The sequence below is a fragment of the Opisthocomus hoazin genome, chromosome 25 (genome assembly GCF_030867145.1).
Source record: "Opisthocomus hoazin isolate bOpiHoa1 chromosome 25, bOpiHoa1.hap1, whole genome shotgun sequence".
Lineage (NCBI taxonomy): Eukaryota > Metazoa > Chordata > Aves > Opisthocomiformes > Opisthocomidae > Opisthocomus > Opisthocomus hoazin.
In genome coordinates this window covers 5242506-5269430 of record NC_134438.1, presented here as the reverse complement: position 1 = coordinate 5269430, position 26925 = coordinate 5242506, and the positions used below count along the sequence as shown (strand labels likewise).

Below are 26925 nucleotides of genomic sequence, written 5' to 3'. Positions count from 1 at the left end.
TGGGACAATTTCACCTCCAGCCCAACACAAAAATCCAACGGAAAGGGTTTTCCGGGAAGTCCCCCCGGAGCCTCTCCTCCCCGGATTGGGATGTTTTGGCCCAAAAGATGAACAGGGGGCCTGGGAGGGGGCCAGGAACCGGAGGAAGCCAAACCCCGCGAGCTATTTTCAGTCCCCAGGCAGGAAAGGCACCTGCTGGGGTCATCACGCCGCAGGGAAAAAACAAACCTCGAGATTTTTCTCCCCGGGGGGTGGGAAATGAATAGCTGGGCTCATTCCTGATGGGGAATCGGTGCCGGAGATGGGGGGGGGGGGGCCACTCCGAGGGTTTCCAGGTCCCAATTCCCCCCCCACCCCCGCCTCAGCCCAGGGGCCAACGGCTGGGTCTGCACCCTGGGTCCTGCATAGGGAGGCGGTGGGGTTTTCCTTCCTCCTCCTTCAAAAAAAAAAAACGAAAGGGGGGGGTTTGGAAGGGGTCTGAGCTGCTGCCGGCCCCTGGCCGGGCTCGGCGGGCTGCGGGTGCCCTCTCCCGTCGGCAGCCCCGCACGGCCGCGGCGGCTGGAGGGGCTGCCGGCTCCCCCCCCCCCCCCCCCCCCGTGGGACCCTCGGGGTGACCCGGCCGAGGGAAGGGTGTTGGGGGGGGGGGGGATATCCTCGGTCAGAACCTCAGGGCTCCGAAAATTGGCGTTTCGAGGCGGTTTTTTTTCCAGGGGGTTGCGTTTGCTGAGTGGTTGAGGCTGGAGGGGGCTCAACCCCCGCGCGATGGGGTGTGGGGAGCCTCTCAAAACCTCATCCACCCCATTTCTGTTCCCTACACCAAAACCTTCCTCACCCCTCCCAGCCCTGCCTCACCCTCCCGGCTCTCATCTCCCCCTGCTGCGGTCCAGCTCCATCAGTTTGTTGGGGGGGGGGGGGGGGGTGGCACATCCCCGCGGTGGGTGGCCTGGGGACCCCCATGGGGTGCATGGCTGCCTGCCTGGCCCCGAGTGTCACCACTGCGGGGTCGGGATTATCCTCCAGCCGCTTGACCAGGCCGGACACCGCGTGCCGCGGCAGCCGACAGCTGAGCACGCGAGTGGGAGTTGGGGTGTTGGTGTGGGGCACGGCCCCCCCACGGGGCTGAACACCCCAGCGAGGGGGAAAAGCAGCAAGGGGTGGGGGGGGCCCAAGCCTGCGTGCTGATGGGGTGGGCTGAGCCGGCAGCCTCTCCCCGCGATGGGAATTTGCAGGGTGAGGCCCCCCCCGGAAGGGCTGGGTGCCCCTCCTTGGGGACTGGCTTGTCCGGCATCACCGCTGGCATGTCATGGGGAGGGTCTGCTGTCCCTTCTCCCCTTGGGCGTCCCACCCCGAAGCCACAAAATCCCCACAACCCTCCCTCCCCAGCTCTCCAAGTTACCGCAGGGTGCCCTACATGGTGGGGGGGGCACCCCTCCTTGTGCCGACATTTGCTGTCCCATGGGGTGGGGGCAGAAAAATGCAGGAGTCACCGGTTTATGCCCTGAAAGCCCCACATCGCTGTTACAGATTCCTTTTTCCTCCTGCTCACCGGACCCTGGTCCTGCAGCATCAGCCCGGGGCTGGGCCATGGGGGCTGGATGAGCCCCAGAGGGGACGTGCCCACCATGGGGACCAGATGATGGTCACCCACGCAGGAGACCTGGCTCCCTCCCGGCCCCCTCCATGGTCCCTGTGTGGCTCCAGGCATCCCTTCTCAGGGCTGTCCCCTGCTGAGGGACACCTCTGTCCCCGGGTCCCATCCCCGGGCCTTGTGCCACCCCCCTGGCTCAGGCAGCTGTCCCTCTCGGGGGGTCGAATAGCCACCATATGTCGCGGCTGAATCCCTCGCATTCATGGGTCTTCCTCCAAACACCCACCTGTCCTCCAGCTCGCCGCAGCCAGGCTCGCCCACCCTGGGGAAAACAGCCCCTTGTTGACAACCCGAGTCCCCCCAAGTGCCCCCCCGGTCCCTCTGTGACACCTGTGGGGACAGCCCGGCTGGTGCCACCACGCAGGGGATGGAGGAGCAGGGGGATGCCCCTGGCATGGGGGGATGCTGGATGGGAGAGTCCACAGTGGGGTTCGTTAGTGGGAGTCCTGCTGGGTGGATCCCTCCTCTGGCTGCTATTTGGGGCTGGGGGCTGGGAAGGGGAAGGGCCATGTCCAGGCCATGGGGTCATGGAGCAAGGGAGGCCATGGCGGGGTGGAAATGCAGGAGGTTTAGTGCTGGCAGTGGGGCAGAGCACCACCCTGTCAGTGTAGGCAAGCAGGGGAGTCAGGGCACCCAGTATGGTCCCTGGACTGGGAGCCACCAGGCTGGTGTGTCAAGGAACCCAGTATGGTTCATGAACTGGGCTCCAGCAGACTGGTGTGCTGGGGCAGCTGGTTTGGTCCCCAGACTGGGATCCACACTGGCATCCAACAGGCTGTAGGTCAGGGCACCCCTCCTATCCTCAGACCAGGATCCAGTGGACTGGGGACCCGCTCACCCACCAGCATCTCTCTGTTGATACCCCCCCCATCCCAGGTCAAACCTGGGGAAATAACCAATAACCAAAATACAGCCGTCCTCCAGCTGGACTTCACACCCACATCGTTATCCCTGACTTCATCGTGGGGAAACTGAGGCACAGAGACTGGCACCTGGGGCTGCGGGGGTGAGAGGCGAGGCGGGGACACCAAGCCCCACGGAGACACAATGCTGCGGGGGCACCAGCAGCCCCATCCCATCGCCCTCCCAACCCACCAGTGAAACCAAACTGGGCGAGCTGGCGCACAGGGGTGAGGAAGCTGCTGTTGGCCGGTCCTGCCACCACCGCTCCCATCCCCGCTGGGGACAGACAGCAGGACATCGTCCCCCGTCGCTCCCCATGGGCTGGACCTAAAACCAACCCTGAAGCCCCGGCAGGTCAAGACTTGGCTGTGCAAGGTCCCGGCTGGTGGGGATGGGGTTGGAGGGGAGGCTCTGCCGTGGCCCCATGGCGGCCGAGCAGCTGTCGCCGTCCCATATCTCCGGCGAGCAGGAACGTCGGAAATCCCGGGTGTCGGAGGAGAGGTCTGCACCGCATTCCTTGGCCGGGAGCGGGGAGAGGGCCAAGCATCTCCCCGCCGCCTGCAGCTGCTCCCAAATATGTTACGACTTGTCACCGCGGCAGGAAGGGATGGCGGCAAGCCTGGAAAGCGAGAGGGGACGCGGGGCGGCGGGGTGGCCCGGGGGACAGGGAGGTGGGTCCTGTTGGAGGTGGCATTTTGGTGGGACCCCTTTCCTGTGCCCAAATCCCAGCGGGATGATCTCTTTGCTGGGTCCTGGCCCCCCCTGCCCCGGCTTCTCTCCCCATCAGCGGGATGGTGCCCACACCCCGGGGGTGTAGATGCTGCCTCCACCACCCGGCTCGCTTCGCCAGCCCCTGAAACCTGCTGCTTTTGCTGCTCTTGCTGATGGAAGGAGCCAGCTGGCAGCATCCCCACCATCTCTGCTCCAGTGCGGGGACTGGGCAGCTCCGTGCACCAAGCAGGGGTGTGCAAGGAGCTCCATGCAGCAGGCAGAGACACGCACCGGGTGTGCGCAGCTCCGAGCACCAGGGAGCAGGGACGTGGACTGGTTAAGGCTCTGTGTGCTGGGATGGACACGCACCCAGTTTGCGCAGCTCCGAGCACTGGGAAGCAGGGGTGTGCACTGGTTAAGGCTCTGCGTGCTGGGACGGACACGCACCCAGTTTGTGCAGCTCCAAGCACCAGAGATGTACAACCAGCACGTGCAGCTCTGCGCGCCGGGCAGGGCCGTGCACCGGGCTGCAGCACGCTGATGTGCTGCCCCAAAACTCACGACCATCAGCCGTGGTGAGGAACACCCAGGGGAGCCCCCGGGCATCTCTCCGTGACCCCACACCGCGGACCTGGCCACCGGCTTGGGAAGCCCTGGAGCAGCACGGACAAACCCTCCTCGCTGGGATTTTTCTCAATGGACGGGTATTTTTAGCTCGGGGCTGGTGGCTGCCCGTCCCCGCTGGCTGGGACGGGGTGAGCCGTCCCCGCGAGGCCCCCGCCAGCCGGGGAAGGTCACCCCGTGACGGATCGCAGCACGTTCTGCCCGGGGCTCGCACAGCGTCGCCTTTGTGTGCCTCCCAGCCGCCACCATCCATCATGGGCTAACCTGACAGCCGGCAGCAGAGCCCTAATCCCCCGCCGGCTCCGAATCACCCGGCAGCCGCCGTGGGCACCCATGGGACCCGGGAAAAGCCTCCCCACTCATCCATTCCCCAGCAGTCATCTTTGTGGGGTGCTCAGGGCGGTGTGGGATGTGATGGGAGCCCTCCCAGTTGCCCAGACATTGGCGTCGTGGTGATGGCTGCTTGCTCGGTGGTTATGGTTATCCCTGATTTGATACCTGCTGGGATGAGCCCGCTGGACCCACGGACCCCAGACCCCGCTGTGCCCCCCCTGTTGTGTCCAGAATTAGGGTCATCCTTGGCAAAAAGCATCTGCTAGAGAAGCAGAGCGGCGGCTGGGCGGGCACAGCGTTGTCCCGACTCCCTGTCTTAGTGGCAGCGTGGCCAACCTGGATGAGACCCCCCAAAGGAGCGGGGTCCCCTTCCCCAGTCCCCATCCCGCGCTGGCACTGGCCGCCCTTCCCTCCGGGTCTCCATGGGCTGCCTCCTGCCCGCTCAGCCATGGGGACATGGTGGCCTCGGTGGCCCCGTGGGGCTGGGTCGACCCCCTTCTCCTGGACATGCCACCGCCGCAGCCAGCGCTGGCTCTGCTGGTGCTGCCCCTCTTTTATGAAGTGCTAAATGCTTGACTCCTCTCTCCTACGGGTCTGCCACATGCCCCGCGGGGCTGGTTATGTCACCACCGGGTTCCTCGTCCTCCAAACATACTCCTGCAATTAAAAAAAACCCCGTTTAGATGGTAGAGTCAGGGCGGTCCTGCAGGCATCCCTTGCCCAGGGACCTGGCTGCAGCTCAAGGGGCTCACCAGGGTCATGTCCACCAGCAAGCACCACTGAGAACGGTCTCCACAAGCAAGGCAAACTGCTGGGAGTGATGATGTGAAGCTGATGGGGAGCCCTGGGGCTTGGGTTACCCCCTCCCAAAGCTCTCCTGCCTGCTGCTGGCTCCTCTGCGTGCTCCCAGGGAGGAATCCTGCCTCTTCCTCACTGCTGCAGTGCTTTCTACGAATGCAGAGGCCAAGCTGGTGCTCCGATTTCTTCCCTTCTTGAGTATTTCGGGGGTTTGATTGATCGGGGAGCACAGCGGCTGTGCTGAGGGTGAGCCTCGAGGCTGCGGGTCCTGCTTTCTGCACTGCAGATTTTAATAGATACCAAAATCATGGGGAAAGCAAATCCCCAGGGCTGAGACCCCGGGAGAGCTGAAATCAGGGTGAAGACGTGCTATAAGGCTCCTGGCACCAAAGAAATCACTGGAAAGCGAGAAGAGCATTGTGGTGGTTTCCAAAAAGGCTAGAAATCCACCCAAAGTGAGCAAGGGTGCGGGGAATGCACCGCGGTGCAGCTCCTCTGGGAGGGGGGATTTGGGGAAGGAAAATCCCGGCAGGACGGGCCCTGTGCTTTGCTGACATTCTTTCCACTGACCGATCCCTCGGCTGGAATCTGGCCCAGGGCAGGAATAGGAGGAGATGGGAGATGGTTTCTGACGTTCCTGATGGAAAAAAAAATCCTGTCTGAATTAAAGACAAAGCTGGAGAGATGGGGTCGAGTGGCTGGAGCCCATAGGGAAGGGCTGGGGATGGGTTAAAATCCCGCCCACGCTGCTGCTCATGCCCTGTCCATGAACGTGCCCCAGTTTTCCCACTGGGAAGGTGGGAGCAATGTGTTTTTGCCAGGAGGGGGGTGTGGCAGGATGATGTTGGGGCTTTGGTTATCCACAGGTACAGAAGATGGTACTGGAGACCAGCTTGGATGAGACAGTGCAGGGGCAGGAGGGGAATCCAGCCCAGCTTGGCATCTCTGCTGGGGTGTGGGGACACATGGGAGAAGGGGTCCATTGGGTTTGCTGCACGGGAGAAGCCACAAACATGGATTTCATGCAAAAAATGCCAATCTGGCATAAGGGACTTGACCAGGGACCTTCAGGAAGCCTGTGGCGGAGGAAAGGCTGGGCCTGGTGTGGTCCTGCCTGCTCCTGCCTGCCTGCTGGCTCCATTCCTGCGGGACGGGCAGGAGGGATGGGCAGGAGGGATGGGCAGGAAGGATGGGCAGGAGGGATGGGCAGGAGGGATGGGCAGGAGGGGTGGGCAGCAGGGTGCAGGGGCTGGCAGCGGGATGCGTGCTGCATACCGTGGGGTGTCCACAGGGAAAGGGCTGGACCCCGGGGTGCTCCCTGCGTGGGGACATCCCTCCTGGGGCCGGATTCTTCTGCTTCTCCATGCCAGAAGCAGGATCAGGCCCTTACGCTGCGACGTGGGCCGTCACGATGGGGCCATGGGCAATATGGGGGGCAGAACGGGAGCGGTGGGGGGCCGAGCGGGGTGGGGAGGTGGGAAAGGCTGAGCAGCGGAGGATGCTGTGCCGGTGTCAGGTCTGACGGCAGGGAAGGCACGGGTCTGGGGTGCCGTGGGATGGCGGGGGGCAGCCATGGAGGGATGAGGGTCCCCTGGCCTGCCACGAGGCCACCGCGGGCTGCCCCCCGCCCGGCCATAACTGAAGGCACCAGATGATGCAGGAATGCGGGAGGGAGCTGGCAGCCACCCGCCCTCCTCGGTGGCACCCCTGGGCTCAAAGCAAGCCCTTGTTCGCGGGGCGGCCGAGCTGCCCTCCCCGCCGTGCCAGCCCCCCCGGACCCCCCTGGCGCGGCCGCGGTCCGGGCAGCGTAATCCCCGCGGGGAGAGCACATGAAATCAGATGGACAAGTTTTGATGTGAGGCAGCAGCTTAGAGTGGGCTCAGGTTTCCTTTGGGTTTTCTATATTTGTCTCCGTGATTTAATGCCAGCGCTGGGGTTTAAATGGCACCAACCAGTTGGCGTGGGGAGAGGGAGCAGCCGTCCCCGAGCCGCGCACACATCCCCGAGCCGCCCGCGCGCCCATGGAGCTCTTCGAGACCAACCCTTATTTTTTCCCAGACCAGAGGTTTTACGATGGGGAAAATTTCCTGGGTTCCCGTTTGCCGGGCTACGAGCCAGCGGCGTTCCCGGAGCGACCCGAGGTGGCCCTGTGTCCCGAGGGCAGGGTGGCTTTGGAGGAGAAGGACTCAGCCCTGCCCGAGCATTGTCCCGGGCAGTGCCTGCCCTGGGCCTGCAAGGTCTGCAAACGGAAAACGGTCTCCATCGACCGGCGGCGGGCGGCCACCCTGCGGGAGAAACGGAGGTTGAAGAAGGTGAACGAAGCCTTCGAGGCGTTGAAGCGCAGCACCCTGCTCAACCCCAACCAGCGGCTGCCCAAGGTGGAGATCCTGCGCAGCGCCATCCAGTACATCGAGCGCCTGCAGAGCTTGCTCAGCACCCTCAACCAGCAGGAACGGGAGCAGAGGGACCTGCGCTTCCGCCCCGCCGCTCCCCAGCCCGGGGTAAGTGCCTCTGCGCACCCCCGGGACCCCCGGACCTGGGCTGGGGACCAGCGTGGGCTGATGTCCTGAGGGGTGATGCCCTGTGGGGGTGATGCTCTATGGGGGTGACACCCTGTAGGGGTGATGCTCTATGGGGGTGACACCCTGAGGGGTGACACCCTATGGGGGTGATGACCTGTGGGGGTGATGCTCTATGGGGGTGACACCCTGTAGGGGTGATGGTCTATGGGGGTGACACCCTGTAGGGGTGGTGGTCTATGGGGGTGATGCCCTGTGGGGGTGATGCTTTATGGGGGTGACACCTTATAGGGGTGATGCCCTATGGGGATGGTGCCCTGTCGGGGTGGTGCCCCGAGAGGTGATGCTTTATGGGGGTGACACCTTATAGGGGTGATGCTCTAGGGGGGTGACACCCTATAGGGGTGATGCTCTAGGAGGGTGATGCCCTATGGGGGTGGCACCCTATGGAGATGATGCCCTGTGGGTGTGATGCTCTATGGGGGTGATGCCCTGAAGGGTGATGCTCTGTGGGGGTGAAGCCAAGCAGAGGCATAGGGGGCAGCTGTGGGGCACTGGGTCCTGCTGGCAGCAGTGGGACCCCCAGCCCTGGAGCAAGGCAGATGCTGTTGTTGTGGGCTGGTAAATCTGTCCTGCATGAAGGCTCAGGGCAGCGAGGAGCCTGTGTGCTCAGATCCCCGGGGAAAGGGGCTGATGGGGATCTCTCCCTGTGCACGGATGTCGTGGAGGCTGCGTGGTGCTGCGCTGGGCACTGCATGGAGCGCGGCAAGTGTGCCTGGCTTGGGAGGGATAATAAAGGCAAAAATGAGATGAGATAAAATAAAGTAAAATTAAAATAATTAAAATAAGTAAAAATAACATAACTTGAAATAAAATAATAAAATAATATAAAAATAGAATAGAATTAAATAAAAATAGAATGAAATGAAACAAAAAGGAATGAAATGAAATGAAATGAAATGAAATGAAATGAAATGAAATGAAATGAAATTGAATTAAATTAAATTACAGAAAATGAAATGAAATAAAATAAAAAAAAATGAAATAAATAAAATTAAATTCCCGTGCTCACAGACACATGCCCACACTCCTGGTTCTCCCTGTAAAGTCCCAGGGAGGCACAACCCACGGAGCCCCCGACCACACACCCCCACCCGCTGCATCCCTCTGCACCCCACCGGTATCAACGCTCCTGGGGGCAAAACCCGCAGCCTCCCCACCCTCTCCCCACTGCCACGCGACTGCCGGTGCCACCACACCCTGGGGCATGGGGACTGCTTGGACGGTCGGCGTGGCACGGCGCACCGGGCAGGGGAGAGGGCAGGGGACAAGGGGGTCGGTGCGGGGCCACCTCCGCTTTCTTGGACCGAAGGTGCCCGTTCGAGAGCCTGGCGAGGATGCTCGCAGCAGTTGCATCCTGCCGCAGCCCCGAGCGGAGATGCTGCAAGCCGCAAGATTTTTGGTGGTTTAACCAAGTTTTCGGGAGGTGTTTTTATCTGCCCTCTGCTTGCTGTGGGGATGTTGGAGCACGCAGTTCCCTGGAGCGCTGAGGCTTTGTGTATCGCAATGTATAGCTCGCTATAGCTATAGGTACAGATGACATAGACAGATGTAGATTTAGATGTACATATAGGCATTGATGATACAGATTATATAGGCAGATGTAGAAGCAGATATAGATGGTGTAGATATGGACATGGACATGGATATGGATAAGGGTATAGGTGTGGATGTGGATATGGGTACAGCAGGACTTTAGAAGAGGCACAGAGAAGTGGGATTCACAGAGATTCATCTCCTTTCAGACTAAGGGGTTTAAGGACCAAACCAGCAGGTATCCGGGTAGCCCAATATTTAGAGCTGAATAACAGACTGAAAAAGCTTATAGGGTCCATCCTATTCTTGGGAATTACTGATGTAAACCCAGTGTATCCACTTGGGTTTGACATGGGTGGATTTGTTGGCTGTCACTGCAAATGTGCCCGAAACCACGTTCCTGTGTCACTGCTGCTGCTCCGAGCCATCCCTTCTCCCAGGCATAGACAGGGGTTCACATATTGAGTGCAAAATCCAATATTTTGGTGAAAAAAAAATTGTATCTGTAAGCATTTCCTACTTCAGTGGGAAATAAATCCAAATGTTAATTAATTGGCCTGTGCTCGTAGAGCTACACGAGCTTGCAGACCCGAAGTGCCATTTCGAGTCTTCTACAAATAGTTGGGTCCTTGGGGTTGCTCCTATAAATTGTATTTTGGGTTTAACCTGGGCTGGCATCCACTTCCAGATAGACACACACGAAAAAGGCTGGTTCAGAGTTTTGCTGAGCAACGCGCTCATTTTTCAGGCTGTCAGCTCTTTTCTCTGAAATAGCCATCCAGCCTCAAACCCACAAATCAAACCGCCAAAAGATCTTCCCCAGAAATCCCCTTGGCATGGCCTCAGGGTGTCCAGGGTGTCGTTTTTTATGAGCCCGATGAGATGATTTTCAGCAAAAAGCCATTTTGCCCAAGGACTTTTGTCCGCCTCTAGCCTTTTCTCATAGTTACTGGGTTAAAAGACACTTCTTTTACCTGCAGTGAGCGGATGGCCCCGTTTCTCTTGTCTCCAGAGCCCTGAAAGGAGTTTTTTCAGCCTTTATGGTTAACGAAGCATCTGGCCCCGATGGGTCGTGGGGAGCCCGAATGCCGTCAGCACCTCCAGCCGCTTTGCCGGTGGGGAGGGATGTGCCCACCTCCGCAGGGTCGTTGTGCTGTGGTGATGGGGCACCCCGGGGTGTTTCTGGGGTGCCTGGTGGGGCTTGGCCGGGCTGGAGGCGGTGAGACCCACGGTCGGCATCTCGGCTCCTTGCAGGCGGCCAGCGAGTGCGGCTCCGGCAGCTCGTCCTGCAGCCCCGAGTGGAGCAGCCAGCTGGAGTTCGGCACCAACCCTGCGGGTAAGGTCCTCCCCGCGTCGCCCCGGTGTCCTGCAGCCCCGCTGGGCTCTGGGGGGGGACAGCAGTGGGGTAGAGCATGGCTGAGCCAAACCCTCCCAAGCAGGAAATCCTCGCAGTGGAGGACAAAAGGAGCCTTGTCCTTCTCTCCCCACCCCGCTGTTGCAGAGAGATGAGCTTCCCCCAGGCTCAGAAATCCCCCAGCACCTCCTTGGCTCGATGCTCAGCGAGTTCAGGCTTCTCCCACTGCCTGATCTCCCCGAGATGCCTGCTCTTAGGAGCTGAGAAACTGGACTGCAGCAGCCCGGGGGCCCAGTGACTTGGTCCCCATCAAGGGTTCCTCTGTCACCGTCCCTTGGGGGGTTTTGCCCTCTGCGGTGCTGAGCATTGCCGAGCATCGCTGCCCCAGGCTCCTTTCCCTCCCCACACCCCCTCTGCAGCTGCTGATTTTTTTTCCATTATTGCAGCTATCCACACCCCCTCCAAATCCACCTGTTTTTTCTCCCCAGAAGGCAGAAACTTAAATCTCATTTCCCAGCGGGGAATAAAACCTGAAAAGCGTCCAAAAGTTTCACTCCCTGTTGCCCTTTCCAGGGGAAGGTCTCATCCCCCCAGGGTGGGAGCTGGGAGCAGATCCCCAGGTGACTCTGGCCTTGTGGGGGATCGTGGTGTCCCCCCGGCACGGAGCCAGGAGCCATCCCCAGCACGCAGTCCCCGTCCCCAACAGTCGTCATCCCCTTGCTCTCCGCAGATCACCTCCTGGCCGACGACGCGGCGGAGGACCGCAACCTCCACTCACTCTCCTCCATCGTGGAGAGCATCGCCGTGGAGGATGTGGCCGTGACGTTCCAGGATGAGCGGGTTCAAAACTGAGCTGCCACAAAGCCCGGCGGCAACTCGAGCTGGTTATGGGGTGAGAATAAGATGCTGGAAGGGTCCAGCCGCTGGAAATCATATTTACCCCTCCGGCCTCGTGGACTGCGCTGCTGAAACCACTCGCCTGCTTCCCGACTCCTCGCGAAACGCTCCCGCCAGCTGGAAGATGACGATGGGGAGCGGGGGGATTTCGGCAGCGCCGTGGCCCCACGCTGGCGGCGGCCCCGGTTCCTGCGAGGGCGGCTGCCCGGCGCCGGGCTCTGCTGCGCTCCCCGTCCGGGGGCGATCGGTTTTTGGGGGCCAATGTGTGTGCTGGGTTCGCTTGCTGATTTTTTTTCCAAGATGCTCTTCGACCAACGTCTCTCCCCGGCTGGCATCCTGCGGGCGCTGAGCCCTGTGGAGGCTGCCCGCGCCGTCTTTTCTACTGAACGCTGTGTGGAGTTGCCATTTGTTGTTGTTTTTTTTTTAATTATTATTTTTGCTAACTTATTTGGATTTTTTTTTTTAAATAAAGGCATTCTTGTTTGAATTGCTTGGAGCTCCCTTTACTGGTGTCCCCCTCTGCGCAGGTCTCCCCTAATTCCCAAGTTCGGGATTTCTCTGTCTCAGAAAATCCAGCTGGACCTCAGCGCAGTCGCTCAGCAGTCGGAACTGGATGTCCCACGCTTAAACCAGCCCTGCAGAGACCAGTGATTTCACTGGTTTGTAACTGGGGCTCAGCCTTGTACCCCAGAAACTCTTGGGGGAGCTAAAGATTAATTATATTTTTAATTTGGGCTCTAGAAAGAAGGCTCGAGCCAGCACTGTTTTAAAATCCTGTTTATTGGAACACACATACATCCTTTCCTGACCCGATCCAGGGTTCGGAGTCCATGCAGTACCAATAATATGACAAAAGAAATAGGGCATTGATATAAAGGGCTCACCGACTCTTCAAATTAAAAAAATATTTAATACTGTATTAGGCAAATAATACACCGAAAAGACATCGTGACTGTATAGCCTCTCAGATATTGCACTTCCAGACAGCACATGATAAGTATAAGGTCATTCCAGCCATCAATAAATATCACATCAGAAATAGGGGCCACACAAGGCAAACGTGGCATGAGGAGACGAAGAGATCCTACCCTACGGGGGAGAAATGGGGAGAGTTAAGAGCCTCCTGGATCGATCCCTGCCCGTAGCGTGGAGGCAGGAGGGGAGAGCACCTCCTCCGCACCCGGAGGGGAAGGGATGGGCACGTCCCGGGGCGGTGGGTGCCCCCGCCGTGTCTCCCCGGGTGCCCAAGGAGGGTCCCCTGTCTCGTGGGTGCCGGGTACCGTCCCGTCCCGGCCGGCAGCGAGCCCTATGGGGCGGTTCCAGCCCTTTCCCCACGCAGCCCTTCGTGGCCCCGCCGCTCAGGCGCAGCCTCCCCTTGCGTGGTGTCTGGCAGCACCCCAAAACGCAGCACCCCGACCGCCCACCCCCTGGCAGACAGCCACTCTCCTTGCCCCCACCATGGCCTGTCCCCCTCTGTCCCATCAACGCTGGCCCCAGCCCCTCGGCCCATCCTGGGGGCAGCTCCTTGCCCATCCCCCCCGGCGTGAGGATCATCCCAAGCCTGAATCTTCCTCGGCTTCGACTCCTGTGGGCAGCGGTGTCCCTGATGCCTGGGGCTCGGGCGAATCAGTGCAACAGCCCACGGCGTGTTGGCAACGCGAACCAGGCAGGAGAAAAGTTTCCAAATATCGCAGCCCACTTTCGGGGCGTCTCTGCCGCTCCGCGGGGTTGCACCGCGCTTCCGCCGGCGACGGGGCGAGCACCCAGCGAGCGCACCCGTAGCCCGGCCGGTGCGGGGAGAGGCGGGCGGACAAGCCACGGGGAGCCGGGGGGAGCGGTGGGGTGCACAAGCAGAAGGGAGAGCATCCTTTCCGGTCCACGGCAGCGAGACTGCGGCGTCTGTTGGTTCGGGCCGAGGAACAGGCGCAGGCTGGGCTCTCGTCCCGGAAGGCAGCCAGCACGTGGCCGTACGGACAGTGGGGATGTGCTGAGAAACGAGTGGGAAAGGCCCCGTGAGGATCACAGAATCACAGAATAGTAGGGGTTGGAAGGGACCTTTGTGGGTCATCTAGTCCAACCCCCCCGCCGAAGCAGGGTCACCTACAGCAGGCTGCACAGGACCTTGTCCAGGCGGGTCTTGAATATCTCCAGAGAAGGAGACTCCACAACCTCCCTGGGCAGCCTGTTCCAGTGCTCCGTCACCCTCAGAGGGAAGAAGTTCCTCCTCATGTTCAGACGGAACTTCCTGTGCCTCAGTTTGTGTCCATTACCCCTTGTCCTGTCACTGGGCACCACTGAAAAGAGCTTGGCCCCATCCTCCTGACACCCACCCTTCAGATATTTGTAGGCATTTATAAGGTCCCCTCGCAGCCTTCTCTTCTTCAGGCTGAACAAGCCCAGTTCCCTCAACCTCTCCTCGTAGTGGAGATGCTCCAGTCCCCTCACCATCCTTGTAGCCCTCCGCTGGACTCTCTCCAGTAGCTCTTCATCCTTCTTGAACTGGGGAGCCCAGAACTGGACACAGTACTCCAGAGGGTGGCGGCTCTCCTCCACCCGTGCACCCACAGGCCAGCAGACCCAGCCGGAGTGGGTAACGAATCCTCCTGGCACAGGGGAGCCATGCCCCAGGGTCCCAGGAGCCTCTCTGAAGTGCTGGACTATCCTTCCTCTCCCCAGCAGCACCTCCCACGTAGGATGGCAACCTGGGGTCCCCTGGGGAGCTGTCTGTCCAGGGACTGGACAAACCGTACATGGTTGGGATGCTGAGCATCCCTTCTGCGTCCTCTCAGGGTCCTGTGAGCCTCAGGCAGCAGCGGGCTGCTCCCCCACCACTGAGGTCTCCGTGCTCCTCTGTGGCAAGCGTGAAGGCAGACACGCTGCCTGGGTGACGCTGGGCCTCACGCTCTCCTCTCGGTCCCCATCCAGCTCCGAGGCCTCGGTCCTTCTCACACTTACCCAGGGCTGGGCTGGTTCCCATCACGCTGACCCTCAGCAGGAGTACGTCCGGACCGTGGAGGTCTCCAGCCTTGGCGACCCAGAGGCACCAACTGGAAGCGAGTCAAAGAGCAGGGTGTGCAATTAGCAACTGCTCCAATTAGCCCTCGGCTTCCCTCCAAAGCATTTATTAGGCAGCATCTGTGCGCTGAAGCCCCGCGAAGATGAGGGTCAAAGGAAGGAGCACATTTGGCCAACTCTGATGCTCCCAGGGCTTCAGGGTGTTTGGAAGGTTTCCACCCGCCATCCCTACTCTTGGGCAGCGAGCAGCCTGCTGCCCGTGTCCGGGTGCTGTCAGACCTAGGGATTTTGCCCCTGGTTTCACTGTCCTCGGCTGGGTGGGAATTGCAGCTTCCAGGGATGGGGTGGAAAAGATTGAGCAGAAGTTTGACCCCAACCGCTGGATGGAAAGCTGTGAAATTTGAGCAAATCTGGAGACAGGAGGAGAGCTGAGCCCAGGGCTTGGAGTCAGGAGGTGAAAGCACAACTTTTTAATTCGCATTCAGTCATTTCTGAGCCTGCTGAAGCCAGCTCTGCACCACTGGGGACGTGGCAGGTGGCTTGGGACAGTGGCACCAAGGTACCTGACCCAAGGGACAAACCGGGGTGGCCTGGCTGGAGCCTGTGCCTCCCCACAGCTTTGGAAGGGACCAGGATACCTTGTAGAAAGGAGCTGTACGGTGGTGGGGCAGAGCCTGGGACGTGTGCTCAGCTAAAACACACCTGACACCCCGCAGCACTGGTAACAACCACGTCAGAGCAGGTCCCTGCCCGCCCTGGGACAGCGGCTGCTCGTCCGCGCTCGGACTGAATCGAGCTGTTAATCCAGACCCTTTGGGGACGGCTTCCAAAACACAGGAGGAACAAGATGGGCTGAGACTGGGCTGCTGCTTCCTGACAGCCCCCAGCGCTACCCCAGCAGGCTCTGATCTGGATGCCAGACCCAGCGTGGGTGACACACATCCCCGTGTCATGCCCTGACCCAGCCCTCTCCTTTGTCCGGGTGGTTTGAAATCACGCACCAGACCAGGGTCTGAAATAACCCTCCCAAAAAAGAATTTACAGCAGACAACAGCTCAAGGATCGCACGGATTCAGCATGGCAGGCGATCAGCAAGCCTCTCTCCCTCTCCTCTCGTGGTGGCACATCGTTCCCCACACACGCCATGAGGTCTGTGCTGGGGTGGGAGCGGACCCTGGGGAGAAGGGGGTGACCTACCTGTGGGAGCGGACCCTGGGGAGAAGGGGGTGACCTACCTGTGGGAGCGGACCCTGGGGAGAAGGGGGTGACCTACCTGTGGGAGCGGACCCTGGGGAGAAGGGGGTGACCTACCTTCCGGGGGCATTTTCTTGGCAGGGGCGGATGGAGGGGGCAGGGGCACCAGGCTGGTGACGCGGAAGCCGGCGGGCAGCGTCTCGGCCGAGCCGCTGAGCATGTTGATGCTATGGATGTCTCGTGGGCGGAAGCGCTTTCGCCAGGACGGGGTTCGACGGAAGGTCTTGTCGTCGCCCTGTCAAGGAAGAGCAGGTTACAGGCCCGGCATCATTGGCAGCAGGACCTTCCATCCCTGTGAGATACCAGCACTGCTTCCACCTAACTAAGGGCGTGCTGGTACAAGGAGACCAACTCAAACGGTGCAGAAGTATGTGATCAAATTGGGCCAAGGACATAGGAGACCTCTCTGGGATCCCATGATGTAGGTTTTATCTTTTCCAGCTTGCCTAGCTCTTCTCTCCAGCAGGCCAGCAAAGATGCCTTGGAGACATCAACACACAAGCCCCGATAAGGACCTCGAGGAATGCATCTAACCTCTTCCAGATAACGTCTTCTGGAAGTGACTGCTTCTCTCTATGCTCTAAAGAGTCCTGCCTAGCCCTGCTATCACATCTCATGGAGGAGAGCTACACGTAGGAGAGATCTAGATGAATTCCCACCTTCAGTGACTCAACATGAACAGCTTTCTGGCTGCTTAATGGGGCATCTCTAACCCACCAGCCCGCTGCAGATGTGTCATACCCAGAACATCTGCGACTCTAAAACACAATATTAAAGTAGCTGGCAAGGAAAGCCAGGTGAGTTTACTTCAAATTCAGCCCACCGAGGATGAAGCTAGAAATGATGCACGGACTCTTCCTCGTCTGCGTCCACAGCCTGGCAGCACATTCCTCACGGCCTTGTCTAATAGTTTTAGCTTATTCCATGGTTACCGCTCTTGCGACTGCTCTAGGGAGTCTGTGAGGCACTACTCGACTCCCTGGACAAGGAGGGAGAGAGCAGAGGTTCTGTCTCTCCCGTTTCTTGCACAGGAACACGTGCTCAGCATGGGGTGGACATGGGAGAGGTTTGGTACTCACATCGTCCAGCCTCCGATCTGTGCCCAAGGCAAGCAGGTTGTTGAACTCCCTCTCCAGCACTTGCCGAGCCTGAAAACAACAAAAAATGAGCATTCCCCATCGATGGAAATGGTTTCCAGCACAAACTCACATCCCAGGAAAGTCTGAGAATGACAGAGAAAAAGCCCGTGTGCCACATGAGCGCTCTGCTTCGACAGGCAGAGCTGGGTTGGTGGGACTGGGGGAGTCACACCGCAGCCGTGCCCCATGCTGGCCACCCTCCTCCAAAACCCCCCAAGGACGCTGCTCTCACCTGAGTGTTCTGCGTGGGGATCTGCAACACGAGTGCCAGACTGTTGTGGTCGAAGTTTTCGTCGAGGGCCAGGAGCGCCCCGTGCACCCCGCTCTCGACGAGGTTGTTCGCGTACTCGCGAAGCCCGATGGACTGGATCCAGTGAATGACCTGGTCGTTGGTCCACACCAACACGTCTGCAAAAGGGCAAGGGCACGACTCAGAGTCAGCTCCGACCACGCTGGTGGTGGTGCGGGGACCTGGTGACGTCCTGCAGCCCTCGGGCACAGCCCCAGGCAGGTCCTGGGACTCTCCTTCCCGAGCCAGCCGCAATGCCGGGTGCTCAAGGGCCAGGAACAGCTCGCTTCAATTTACCAAACTAAACGCTGAAGTAACAGGCAGAAAACAAGGGTGAAAATTAATCCTGAGGACCCACGGCTGCTGGTGTAATTAGGGACATTATCACTAATGAGATGTAATCTAAGCAGCAGCCAGATGCGCAGGGAATCTCAGGACAGCCAACAAGGGGAGGCTGAGCAAGCCTGGGGGTGATCTGAGCATCTGAAAGGGGCAGGAGAAGCCGATCTGATGCTCGGACTGGATCTTTTCTATCTCGACACCCTTCTCCCTCCTCATGCCTGACTGGGGTAAGCTGCATGAAGCCACTTGGAGCAATCTGTTGGGGAAATATTGACGGGAGGTCCCCCCTGGAGCACAGCCCTGCAGGCGTGGTTGCTCAGAAATAATGTCTTTCCCTAGGCAAACGCTGCGTTAAAAATAAGGGATAGGAGAGAGATCATCCCTGGGCATCCCTTGGGAGGTTCCTCATCTCCTTTTCCAGAGCTGGATCGTGTATGCTGCTGCTGACCTTTGATTTCATGCTGGGTCTCTTCTCGCCTCCTCTCGAGCTCTTTGCGGTCGTAGTTGAGCCTCTTCAGGCACATGATGCCGTACTGCAGGCTGGTGCTGCAAGGACACGAGATGTCACCCAACCCTCAGGAGGCTTGGAGGGACCTGACGAGGGATCCACTTCCCTGCTTGCTCTCCATGTGCCCACAGAATGCTTCAGTACAGGGTTGAGTCAGCACAGACACAACCCAAGGGGAAGATCTTAGCTGGAAAACGGGGAATGTCCCTCCCTTCCATGGTAATTCCCTGCTCCACAGTTTTTCCCTGTTCCACGTGCCTGAGCGCACGGATCCAAATAACAATACTCTGTGCTCGGTGGCTGGAGAGGGAAGGGAGAACCAGCCCACGGGGGCTGCTCCAGGCTGAGGGGTTCGTCCCCAGAGCAGGGAGGGCCCTGGCAGGCCCACAGACACAGCCCCATGGGTTGAGGTGGATGGTGGTACCCCGTGACAGGGCTGGATACTGGTGCTTGAGCAAGGTGGTTGGGATGGCATAAGCCTTCTCCAAGCTGGGCTGCTGGCAGATGACTGTTCTGCCTGCCAGTGGGGTACTAGGTGGGATGAGCCTTTATTTTTGCCTGTGGTTTGCTCCACAGCCAGGAGAAGGCTTGGTCCTCTGCAATTTTTCTGCAAGAAGTGTGACGAAGGAGAACATTTGCCCATATGAGCTGCCCGAGACCATGTGGTTAAGTTTAGCCTAAAAGAGCCATTCTCCAGCACCAGGTCTGGCTGGAACAGGGGAGAATCCCTCCTATCGCCCCATCCTCTGCTCCATGTGCAGACACTGCACCCCAGGGACCTCCCGAAGAAAAGGACTCACCGGTGGAAGCTGTCCACCATCTTCAAGTGCACTCTGAGATCTTTCTTGGTGAGGTGGTCCAGCATCCGTGCATCAACAAGACACTCCATGAAATAGCTGCGATACTGCGGGAGACCCAAACTGGGCAGCCACTCATTCCCAATCCACTCATGGTTCATGTCCCCATAGGCCAGTGTCTGCGGAGAAGCAAATGGAGAAGCTAGGAAGAAACCAGGGCTTGGTGGAGCTGCAGACTCCCAGGAGACCAGTGACAGTTCAGTGCTGCAGCCTGGGGGTCACAGTCCTGAGGACCAAACCTAGGCCAGAGGAGTTTAACCCTAGTTTGTACTGAAGGAGCTGGAGGGAACAGTCCTGTTGGCCATGGTCTCTGTCATGCTGATGTCCCTCAAGGAGACAAGGCAGTAGCCAAAAAGCAAGCACAAGGGATAGCTGGACTTTATGACCAGCTTCTTCTGGAAAAAGCATCTTCCTGAAAGCTGAAACAACTAACTAAGAAGTAGGTTTCAGTGCATTCCCAACTCGTTTTTAAGAGGCTTAGAAATCAGCAAAAGAATTACTTTACGACTTCAAAATGTAAAAAAAGTCAGTTTTGGGCAGAAAAATATCCATTCGCTTTCACTGCAAGCTGATTCTGGGTCTGGAAATGAAATAAAATCCACCAGAAGAAAAGTAAAACATTTGAGTGTGATAAAACCAGAAGAGATGGATCCAAGCAGGACTCAGGACTCTTTCCTTCCACCTTTTCAGTGCATGAAAATGGTCTATATCCTGAACTTGGGGCTTAAAAAAAGGTGAAAACTAAATGTCTGTGCAGGTGGAAACCTGCGTCCCACGCAGGGTGGCTGGGCACTCTTGGGTGGGGGTTTTTAACACAGTATCTGTATCTTATCAGGGCCAGTCCCAGACAAAGTCACTGCTTGAAGCAGAGAAGGACACTGCTCGACGCAAGGTCCCAGGAGGACTACCCGGTACTTGAAAGGGGGCTCAGAGGAGCAACCACAGGGTGCAGGGTCAGAGTCCCACAAGGACCTGGTGAATACTGCTGCCCCAAGCTCCCCTCCCGGCTGCCCCGTGACTGTCCAGCTCTCCCTCCCACAACCACCCCACACCCCACCCAAGGAAGAGGGTGACACGGGGACCTCACCTGTGCCCAGCTGCCTTCCTCTGTGTCCTAAGCGTGACACATGCGGCATGTCAATAGAAAGGACAGGTAAAGTCAGTACCCGGCGGCCCTGCACTGTGGAAGCGTGTGCCATGTGTGCTGAGCGTGGGAGGTCTCAGCACGGCGTGACCCAGAGGGGCCGGGGGCCGGTCTCACGGCTGCACGGCGCAGGGAGCTCAGCCTTGTTGATAGGGTGCTGGGGACACCCCAGCTCTGCTGGGCCCAAGTTTCACCCCGTCTCTCAGTCAGGTAAGGAGGGTACAGGATGGGGCTTGGGCTGGAGATGGCACAGACACCGGGGCTCACACATCTTTCCTGGGAAACACGGGTAGCTCTTGGGTCCCCCAAAGACAGATGGATGCAGAGAGAGACCTCGTGGGTCAGAGTCCCCAGAGGGGCTGCCCAAACCAGTTTGCCCATTGTGTAGCTATTTCTTCCCTTGTTAACCTGCACTGGTCCTGCTCGACCCCACAAAACTTGCCAAGGGAAAGTGTCACGGCCCTGCCGTAACACTGAGCTCTCCATCCCCAAAAGGCACCCACCAGTTACAGGTCTGTGCTACTCGACCAGCAGACACAACCTTCAATAAACTGCCCAATTCACACAACAAACCCAAAATGCTGCTCCCACTCGGAGACATGGACATGGGGTCCAGCCGCAGAGAGGGGCGTATGCCTACAACTGTCCAAAGGAGTCAGAGCTTTTGGGAGCACAGCTGCATCCCTCCAAGGGATCCCAAGCTCTCAGCCAGAGTCATAGGCACAGACAGTGGGGACAACATTTGGGTGTGCTAAGGTCAACGGGAGATTAGACAGTGCCTTCTTTGGCTGTAGGATAACCAACGTGGGACTCAGTCTCCTGCATCTATCGGAGACCACTCTTGGTTTTCGTCTTTCCTTTAACTCACAACCGACAGCCAAGCTACTCTAGAAACCCAGCAAAACCCACAAGGGTTTGACAAAGAAAAATACATCTGATGGTTTTTAAACCAGTTTTAGAAATTTTGGGGATATTAAAGGTTGAAAGATGGTTTCTGAACAGGTGTGTGGTGCTGGTCAAGAGCTGACACACGAGACGCAGCAAAGATCCCCTTCCCTCCCCGGGTTAGTGCGTTAATGCATGCCCGGAGCTCAGCTCAGTAACCGATACGCTGTGCGGCAACAGTGGGGCCAGCCAGCCTCACCGTCTTGGTGGAAGTCGCCATGTTCTCCATCTCCTCGTGGGTGACCCAGACGTTTCCGGAGGACTGCAGGGAAAAGAGCAGAGTGGTCAGGGTAAACCACCACAGAGCTGTGACCTCGGTTGACAACCGTGCTGGAAACAAGCCCAGCTTGGGCTGATGGAGGACCAGGCCACTCTTGTGCTTGGGGCTGTGCTGGGGAGGTCTCACAGTGTCCTTGCAGCTTGGGCTGGTGGCACCCTGCTGCTCATGAGGACCCTGGGATGTCCATGGAGCAGCGGAGAGTACAGCAAGGACCACAGACCCTTTGGCTGCCTTTATACTTTGGTGTTACGCTCAGGGGCCCTGCAGGCTTGTCTGTGACAGCTGTGACCCCAGCCACGGCCATCTGAGGGGACACAGCACGCTTGGGGCTTTTCTGCTGACCACATTTCTACAGATGTGTCTTGGCATTACTGGGGCACCATTAATCCCTCAGGGGTTTTGGGGACCAGCACAAGACACGATCCCTCCATCCGTTCCATGTCCTTTCCAGGACGAGGCTGAGATCTGAGGTTGCTTTGACTTGCCCGAGGAACTTCACACGGTCCCAGGAAAAGGCTTGTATGGAAATGATGGAGAAAACGGCTGCGCACAACCAGGCTGGCCCTGTAAATCACGTGTGTGCTGCCTGGGTGGGACTTTAGCTTCTCTTGGGCAGACAGTCCCTCAGCTTTGCTCTTTCACAGAATCATTGAATCACAGAATGTTCAGGGTTGGAAGGGACCTCTGTGGGTCATCTAGTCCAACCCCCTGCCGAAGCAGGGTCACCCAGAGCAGGCTGCACAGGGTCAGCCTCTTGCTGATGACCTCTGAATGTGAGGACAAGAGCATTGGCTGGTGCCTCAAGACAGGAAAGTGCTTCACACTCGATGACTGCAAATGATCTTTGTGCCTGAGGACACGTGTCTGCTGGTCTGACTGGTCCATGAGGGAACGTCACCCCCTCCGCGGCCATGCTTGCCTGGGACCCTGGGACTCCCTGGGGACTGATGGACCACTATAGTCCCAAGGAGCCAGGAAAAGGGGAGAAACTTCTGCCCCATGGAGGGTCTGTCTGGGGGAAGAGTGGGTCCATGGCATGGAGTGCTTACCGTCCGTGAGGTGGGTGGTGCTGAGGGGCTCGTGAGCGAGACCATCTCCTGGATGGCCAGACGCAGCTTCAGGCGATGCAGGGCATTGCTGATGCCAATCTCCCTCTGGATTTCAGTGTCAGACAGGGCTGACATGATGGCTCCACTCTTCACGTTGGCTCGGCAAGCGGCAACGTACCAGGCCGGCATCCCCACCCAGAGCTGCCAAAACAGGGCAAAGCCAGTGACTGTCCAGTTGATCTACCCTAACTTCCTCTGGTAGGTTCAAGGCCACCCTGTCTGAAGCTCAGTATGAAAGTTGGATAGCCAGGTGGGGCTCCTTTTTTGTTTGTACCTTGCACAGATGTCCTGCGGCCAGCCCAGCGTCCCTATATCTGAGGGACACAGCACACAGCAAGAGCACCCACTGAGCCTTTCAACTCAAAGCTGAGGTGTGGGCTTGAGGAAACTCCAAACCACAACTCTACAGAACATGTGAGGGATCTGGGGATCTGCTCTGCTCCCCCGGGTTTTGCAGCCACCAACCACGTGCATGGAGCAGGATGGCGGGACTGCGGGGTGCTGTGCCGCTGCCGGGGGAGCACACTGCAGACCGACGGCGGCTGCAAAGCTGTCGGTGCGTGGGGACAGTGCACGGGCGCGCTCTGCCTCACCTCCAGCCAGGAGACAACGGTGGGGCCATCCCAGTGAGCAAAGGGCAATCCTTTCCTCCGAGCTTCTTCCAAAAGTTCGTGCCTGGAGGGAACAGAAGCAGAAGAGTGATTTATTGGGGACTTACGGGGAAGGGAGCAGCTCTTGAAAGGGAATAGACCATGGGCAGTAAGCACCAGCTGGTAGCAAGGCAACCAAGGAGCTAAAAGGGCTCAAGAGAGGGTGAATAAGAGGAGCCTGTCCAGTAATTCCCAGCCCTGTGCCACGGTCTCTCAGCCATCAGGCAGGACAGTTTCTTTCTGGGGCAGGGAAGGAGGTTCACTCACTTCTTCCGCAGGCGCCGATCCTTCTCGGCCTGAGCACCCAGCTTGCCAAGTCCCAGCGGGTCCTGCATGCCCACTTCCACGTCGGTCAGCAGCACTGGGGGGCAAGCAAGACATCCTCACGTCAGCGTGATGTCCCATGGGTTCGGTGTGGGCACTGCCACCGTCCCCATGCCAAGGTGTTGGGGATGCACAGTCGCAGCACAGGAGGTGACAGTCTCCATCTCCAACCCACCCCACAGCCCCCTTGCATCCCTGGGAAGCCCAAGGGGACCCCCGCCTGCCACCCCTCCATTTCAAAATGCTCAACATCGAAGCAGTAAAGGATTTAGGAGTGGAAAAGCAGCTCCTACCAAAGGGCTCTGCAAAATCAAGAAGGTCTCATAGGGAGGGAAGCAGGTTTGGGGGCATTTCAGACAAGATACTGTGATGGGGGGGTCACTACCCTCACCGCAGCTCTTGCAGAGCATTAAGGCTGACACCATGCTCGGGATGGAACGGGCTGCAGGGCAGAAAGCACGGGGAGGCCGCAGGGACCCCTGAGTCAGTGGCCCCAACACCCCCAAATCGGCAGGGGTGTCCCTGCTCCTCCGCCTGTCACCCCAACAGCACCCCAACGCCAGGCAGTGCCAGGAGGCATGCAGAGAGCCCGGCCTGAGAGGAAGGACGCCCGCCCGGCACGGATGGGAATAGGGCTGCTCACGGACCCTGCCCCGTGGCCCCTTCTCTGCTCAGCTGAATCAAGCGACCCTTCTCTTTTTTCCCGAACAAGCGCCCGATGGAGGATTTGATCCCCTTCCTCTTGGAGCCCTTGTGCAAGGAGTCCTGGCTGCTGTTGCTGCTGGGGTTGCTGGCCTGCTCCTCCAGCGAGCTGGGGATGGAGGAGGGAGAGGAACAGCAAAGCCTTTAGGTTATTCCCGAGCAGCGCACAAGCCATGGCAAACCCCATCCCGTCCCACAGTCCCACGCTTGCCCCATGTGAATCCTCAAACCAACGGAGCAGGCACGAGTGTGAGATCCAAAGGGCGCTCCACGTACCTCTTCCCATCCTCCTGGCTCAGTGCAGGGTGGCCCAGCTTCTCCAGCCGCAGCGTCCTGGGGGAGGATGGGGGGGATGTCTCGCATTTGATGGTAGTTTTATCCTCCCGGCTTTCATCCCGAGCTGCGGGCGACTGAAAAAGCAGAGGAGCCATGAGGCGGGGTGGCCAAAGCCCAGCTCCATCCTTGCCCTGCTGCCTGCCTCTCTCTTGCTCCATGGAGGCATGGCCAAAAGAGCCACCAGGGCCCTGAGGCTTTGCCACGCTCCAGGATTAGCCTGAATGAGAGCTCTGGCAATGGCTCAAGATGCCCAAGCGGATGGGGAGGATGTGGCCGTATGGCCAAGATCCTGGGAACAGGGAGGAGAGAGGATGCAGCCCTATGGTCCAGGTCAGGGTGTGGGGACAGAAGCTGCTGTCCCTCAGCAGAGGTCTCTGAGGAGCACAGTTGGGAATGTCCCAAAGACACCCTGTCACCAGAGGTGGGACACAACGTTTGAGGACCCAGTGGCTTTCTGAACCTCCCCATGTCCTGCCAGACCCCCCAGGCTGCCAACCGGCACATCTCCAAGCACCTTATGGGATCCCCATGATCCTCCTGCTGAATCCCTGGGGTCCCCAGCTCCATCCCGCGCCTGCTGCACCCTGACCTGGTGTGGACAAAGCCAGGAGCAGGCTGGAAAAGGGGCTTGGACAAAAACCAACGGGATGGCAGCCACTCACTAGCAGTTTCCTCCGGTGCTTCCTCAAGTCGCTGGGCTGATTGCAAGGGGGAAAGCGAGAGAGACACAGAAAGGGGGGCAGTTAATGGAGAACCCCCGCGCAGAGCAGCCCCGGGGCCAGGCGTGCCAGGCTGGGAGACAGCAAACACGGGCACCCTCGTTCCACATCACCCTCCCGCACGCCCACGCGGATGCCAGGGCATCGCTCCCCCCCCAGGCAGCCATGCACACCCCCCCGTCCAGCCCCCCGTCTGCCCCATGTGCCTCCTCACCAACGTCATGATCCCCATGCGGTCGAGGTCCTGAGCGGCACTGCGGGAGGAGAGCTTGGGGGTGGAGCGGCCGCTGAGCGGTGGGGACGAGCTGGCCAAGGACAGGGCCGTCAGCGAGGTGGGGATGGAAGCCCTTTTGCAGAGCTGGGTGAGGTTGAGGCCTTCCATGCTGCCGCTCGTCACGCGGGTCTCCAGTTCCTCCGCGCGGAGCTCGGTGGACTCCTTCTCCTCTTGGATCATCCTGGGGGGGCAGTGGGGCTCAGGGCTCCTGGCTCCCCACCTTTCTGGGGAGTCATCTCACACCCCACAGCCGCAGGATTTCCCTACCCTGGGGAAATGCACCTTGGGGGCTGTGCCTCAAGCCCCTGACCTCCAGGAATGGCAGCAAGACCCATCGGGATTCACATAAACCAGAGCTGAGACACACCACGACGGCTTTTAATATTCAGGGGGGGCTTTTCTTAAAGTAATGAGCCAGCACTGGTGCAGCTGAGGGGCAGGGGTCACATGCAGAAAGGACCAAGTCGTGTGGCAGGATGTCCTGGAGCCATTTCCCTGGCTGAAGCTGGACCAAGACCTCAATTTTAGGGCATCAGAGACTCCTGGTGCCCCCCTGCCCCCCTGGAGCCATTTCAGAGCAAGGCAGCTGTGGGTTTTGGCCATGGTTGCTACCTGATCTCCTCGTTGATGGCATCCAGTTGCTCCTGGAGCATCATGGCCAATGTCTGGGCGTCCGAGTGCCCGCCGGGGGAGAGCACATCCATGGAGCTGAAGAGCGTCTCGCGGTCGTCCTCGTCCACATCGGAGATCTCGGGGTCGCTGTCGAAGGCGTGAGGCCCCGTGGCCAGGACGCTGCCTGCCTGGGCCTGCTCCCAGTCCTGGGGAAATAAGGTCCACTGGTCCCACACGGCACCCCCATGTCTCCAAAAGCCAAACTGGATGCATCCACACAACAGTTACACCTCAACGTAATCCCAGTGGGGAAACCATTCCTACCACATTACCTCCATCTACGCACCAGGTTAAGGAAATCGCCCCATGTCCCCACACTGGGGACAGGTGAGACCAACATGCAAGGCAGGAGGAGACCCCCACCCCAACTCTGGCCCCATGCTGGCATGAAGATGGATTACCTTGGCTGGCTCCTCTCGCCGAGCGGTGAAGCGGCCCTTCTGCGCCCGAGGCAGGCCCGGGGCTGCCCCAAAGGGCTCGGCGGGGGCATGGACCACGGCGCTCAGTGGGAAGCGCAGGTCCGTGGCGCTGCCCATGTGGGACCTGGGGAGGAAGAGCCCTGTTGTGGACATTGCTCCATGGAAGGATGCCTTCTTTCCCAGGCTGCTCCCCTTGCAGCCCAGGCTTGCTCAGGACAGAGGAGGAAGATGAGGCCGCTCTGGGATGCCCACCCCAGCGATGCCTGCCTGCTCGGCGTGAAAGGATGTAAAACCAGGCTCCAGAAAAAGGTGTCCCATTCTCCCCATGCTGGCCCTGGAGATGTGCTCGCAGACTGTAGGAAGCTCAGCCCTGGGCCCTACCCGGCTGCTACCTCCCACAGAATCACAGAATGGTCGGGGTTGGAAGGGACTTCTGTGGGTCCTCTAGTCCAACCCTCCTGCTGAAGCAGGGTCACCTACAGCAGGCTGCACAGGACCTTGTCCAGGTGGGTCTTGAATATCTCTAGAGAAGGAGACTCCACAACCTCCCTGGGCAGCCTGGGC

The 26925-nt window shown here is 59.1% G+C and overlaps 2 protein-coding genes across 3 annotated transcripts in view; one reads left to right on the top strand and one right to left on the bottom strand.

Annotated features, from left to right (window-relative positions):
* Positions 1–7038: 7038 nt before the first annotated feature.
* Positions 7039–11393, top strand: MYOG (myogenin). The gene is made up of 3 exons (XM_075442772.1): positions 7039–7518; positions 10387–10468; positions 11217–11393. The coding sequence occupies exons 1-3, from the start codon at positions 7039–7041 to the stop codon at positions 11336–11338; spliced, it is 684 nt and encodes a 227-aa protein (XP_075298887.1). The 3' UTR covers positions 11339–11393.
* A 1888-nt stretch (positions 11394–13281) lies between these two features.
* The window catches only part of PPFIA4 (PPFI scaffold protein A4), a 64440-nt gene continuing 50796 nt past the window's right edge, over positions 13282–26925 (bottom strand). Inside the window, exons 14-31 of one of the 2 annotated variants that reach the window (XM_075442733.1) lie at positions 26344–26485; positions 25883–26088; positions 25211–25451; positions 24940–24975; positions 24218–24351; positions 23887–24050; positions 23183–23276; positions 22859–22940; positions 22206–22406; positions 21076–21138; positions 19875–19901; positions 18731–18906; positions 17871–17968; positions 17024–17199; positions 16732–16800; positions 15710–15887; positions 14339–14430; positions 13282–13370 (exon numbers count right to left, since the gene is read on the bottom strand). In XM_075442733.1, the coding sequence (XP_075298848.1) occupies positions 14372–14430; positions 15710–15887; positions 16732–16800; positions 17024–17199; positions 17871–17968; positions 18731–18906; positions 19875–19901; positions 21076–21138; positions 22206–22406; positions 22859–22940; positions 23183–23276; positions 23887–24050; positions 24218–24351; positions 24940–24975; positions 25211–25451; positions 25883–26088; positions 26344–26485 (2146 nt within the window). In that variant the 3' untranslated portion in view covers positions 13282–13370; positions 14339–14371. The remainder of the gene's footprint in view (positions 13371–14338; positions 14431–15709; positions 15888–16731; positions 16801–17023; positions 17200–17870; positions 17969–18730; positions 18907–19874; positions 19902–21075; positions 21139–22205; positions 22407–22858; positions 22941–23182; positions 23277–23886; positions 24051–24217; positions 24352–24939; positions 24976–25210; positions 25452–25882; positions 26089–26343; positions 26486–26925) is intronic. The other variant, XM_075442734.1, reaches the window with a different exon arrangement.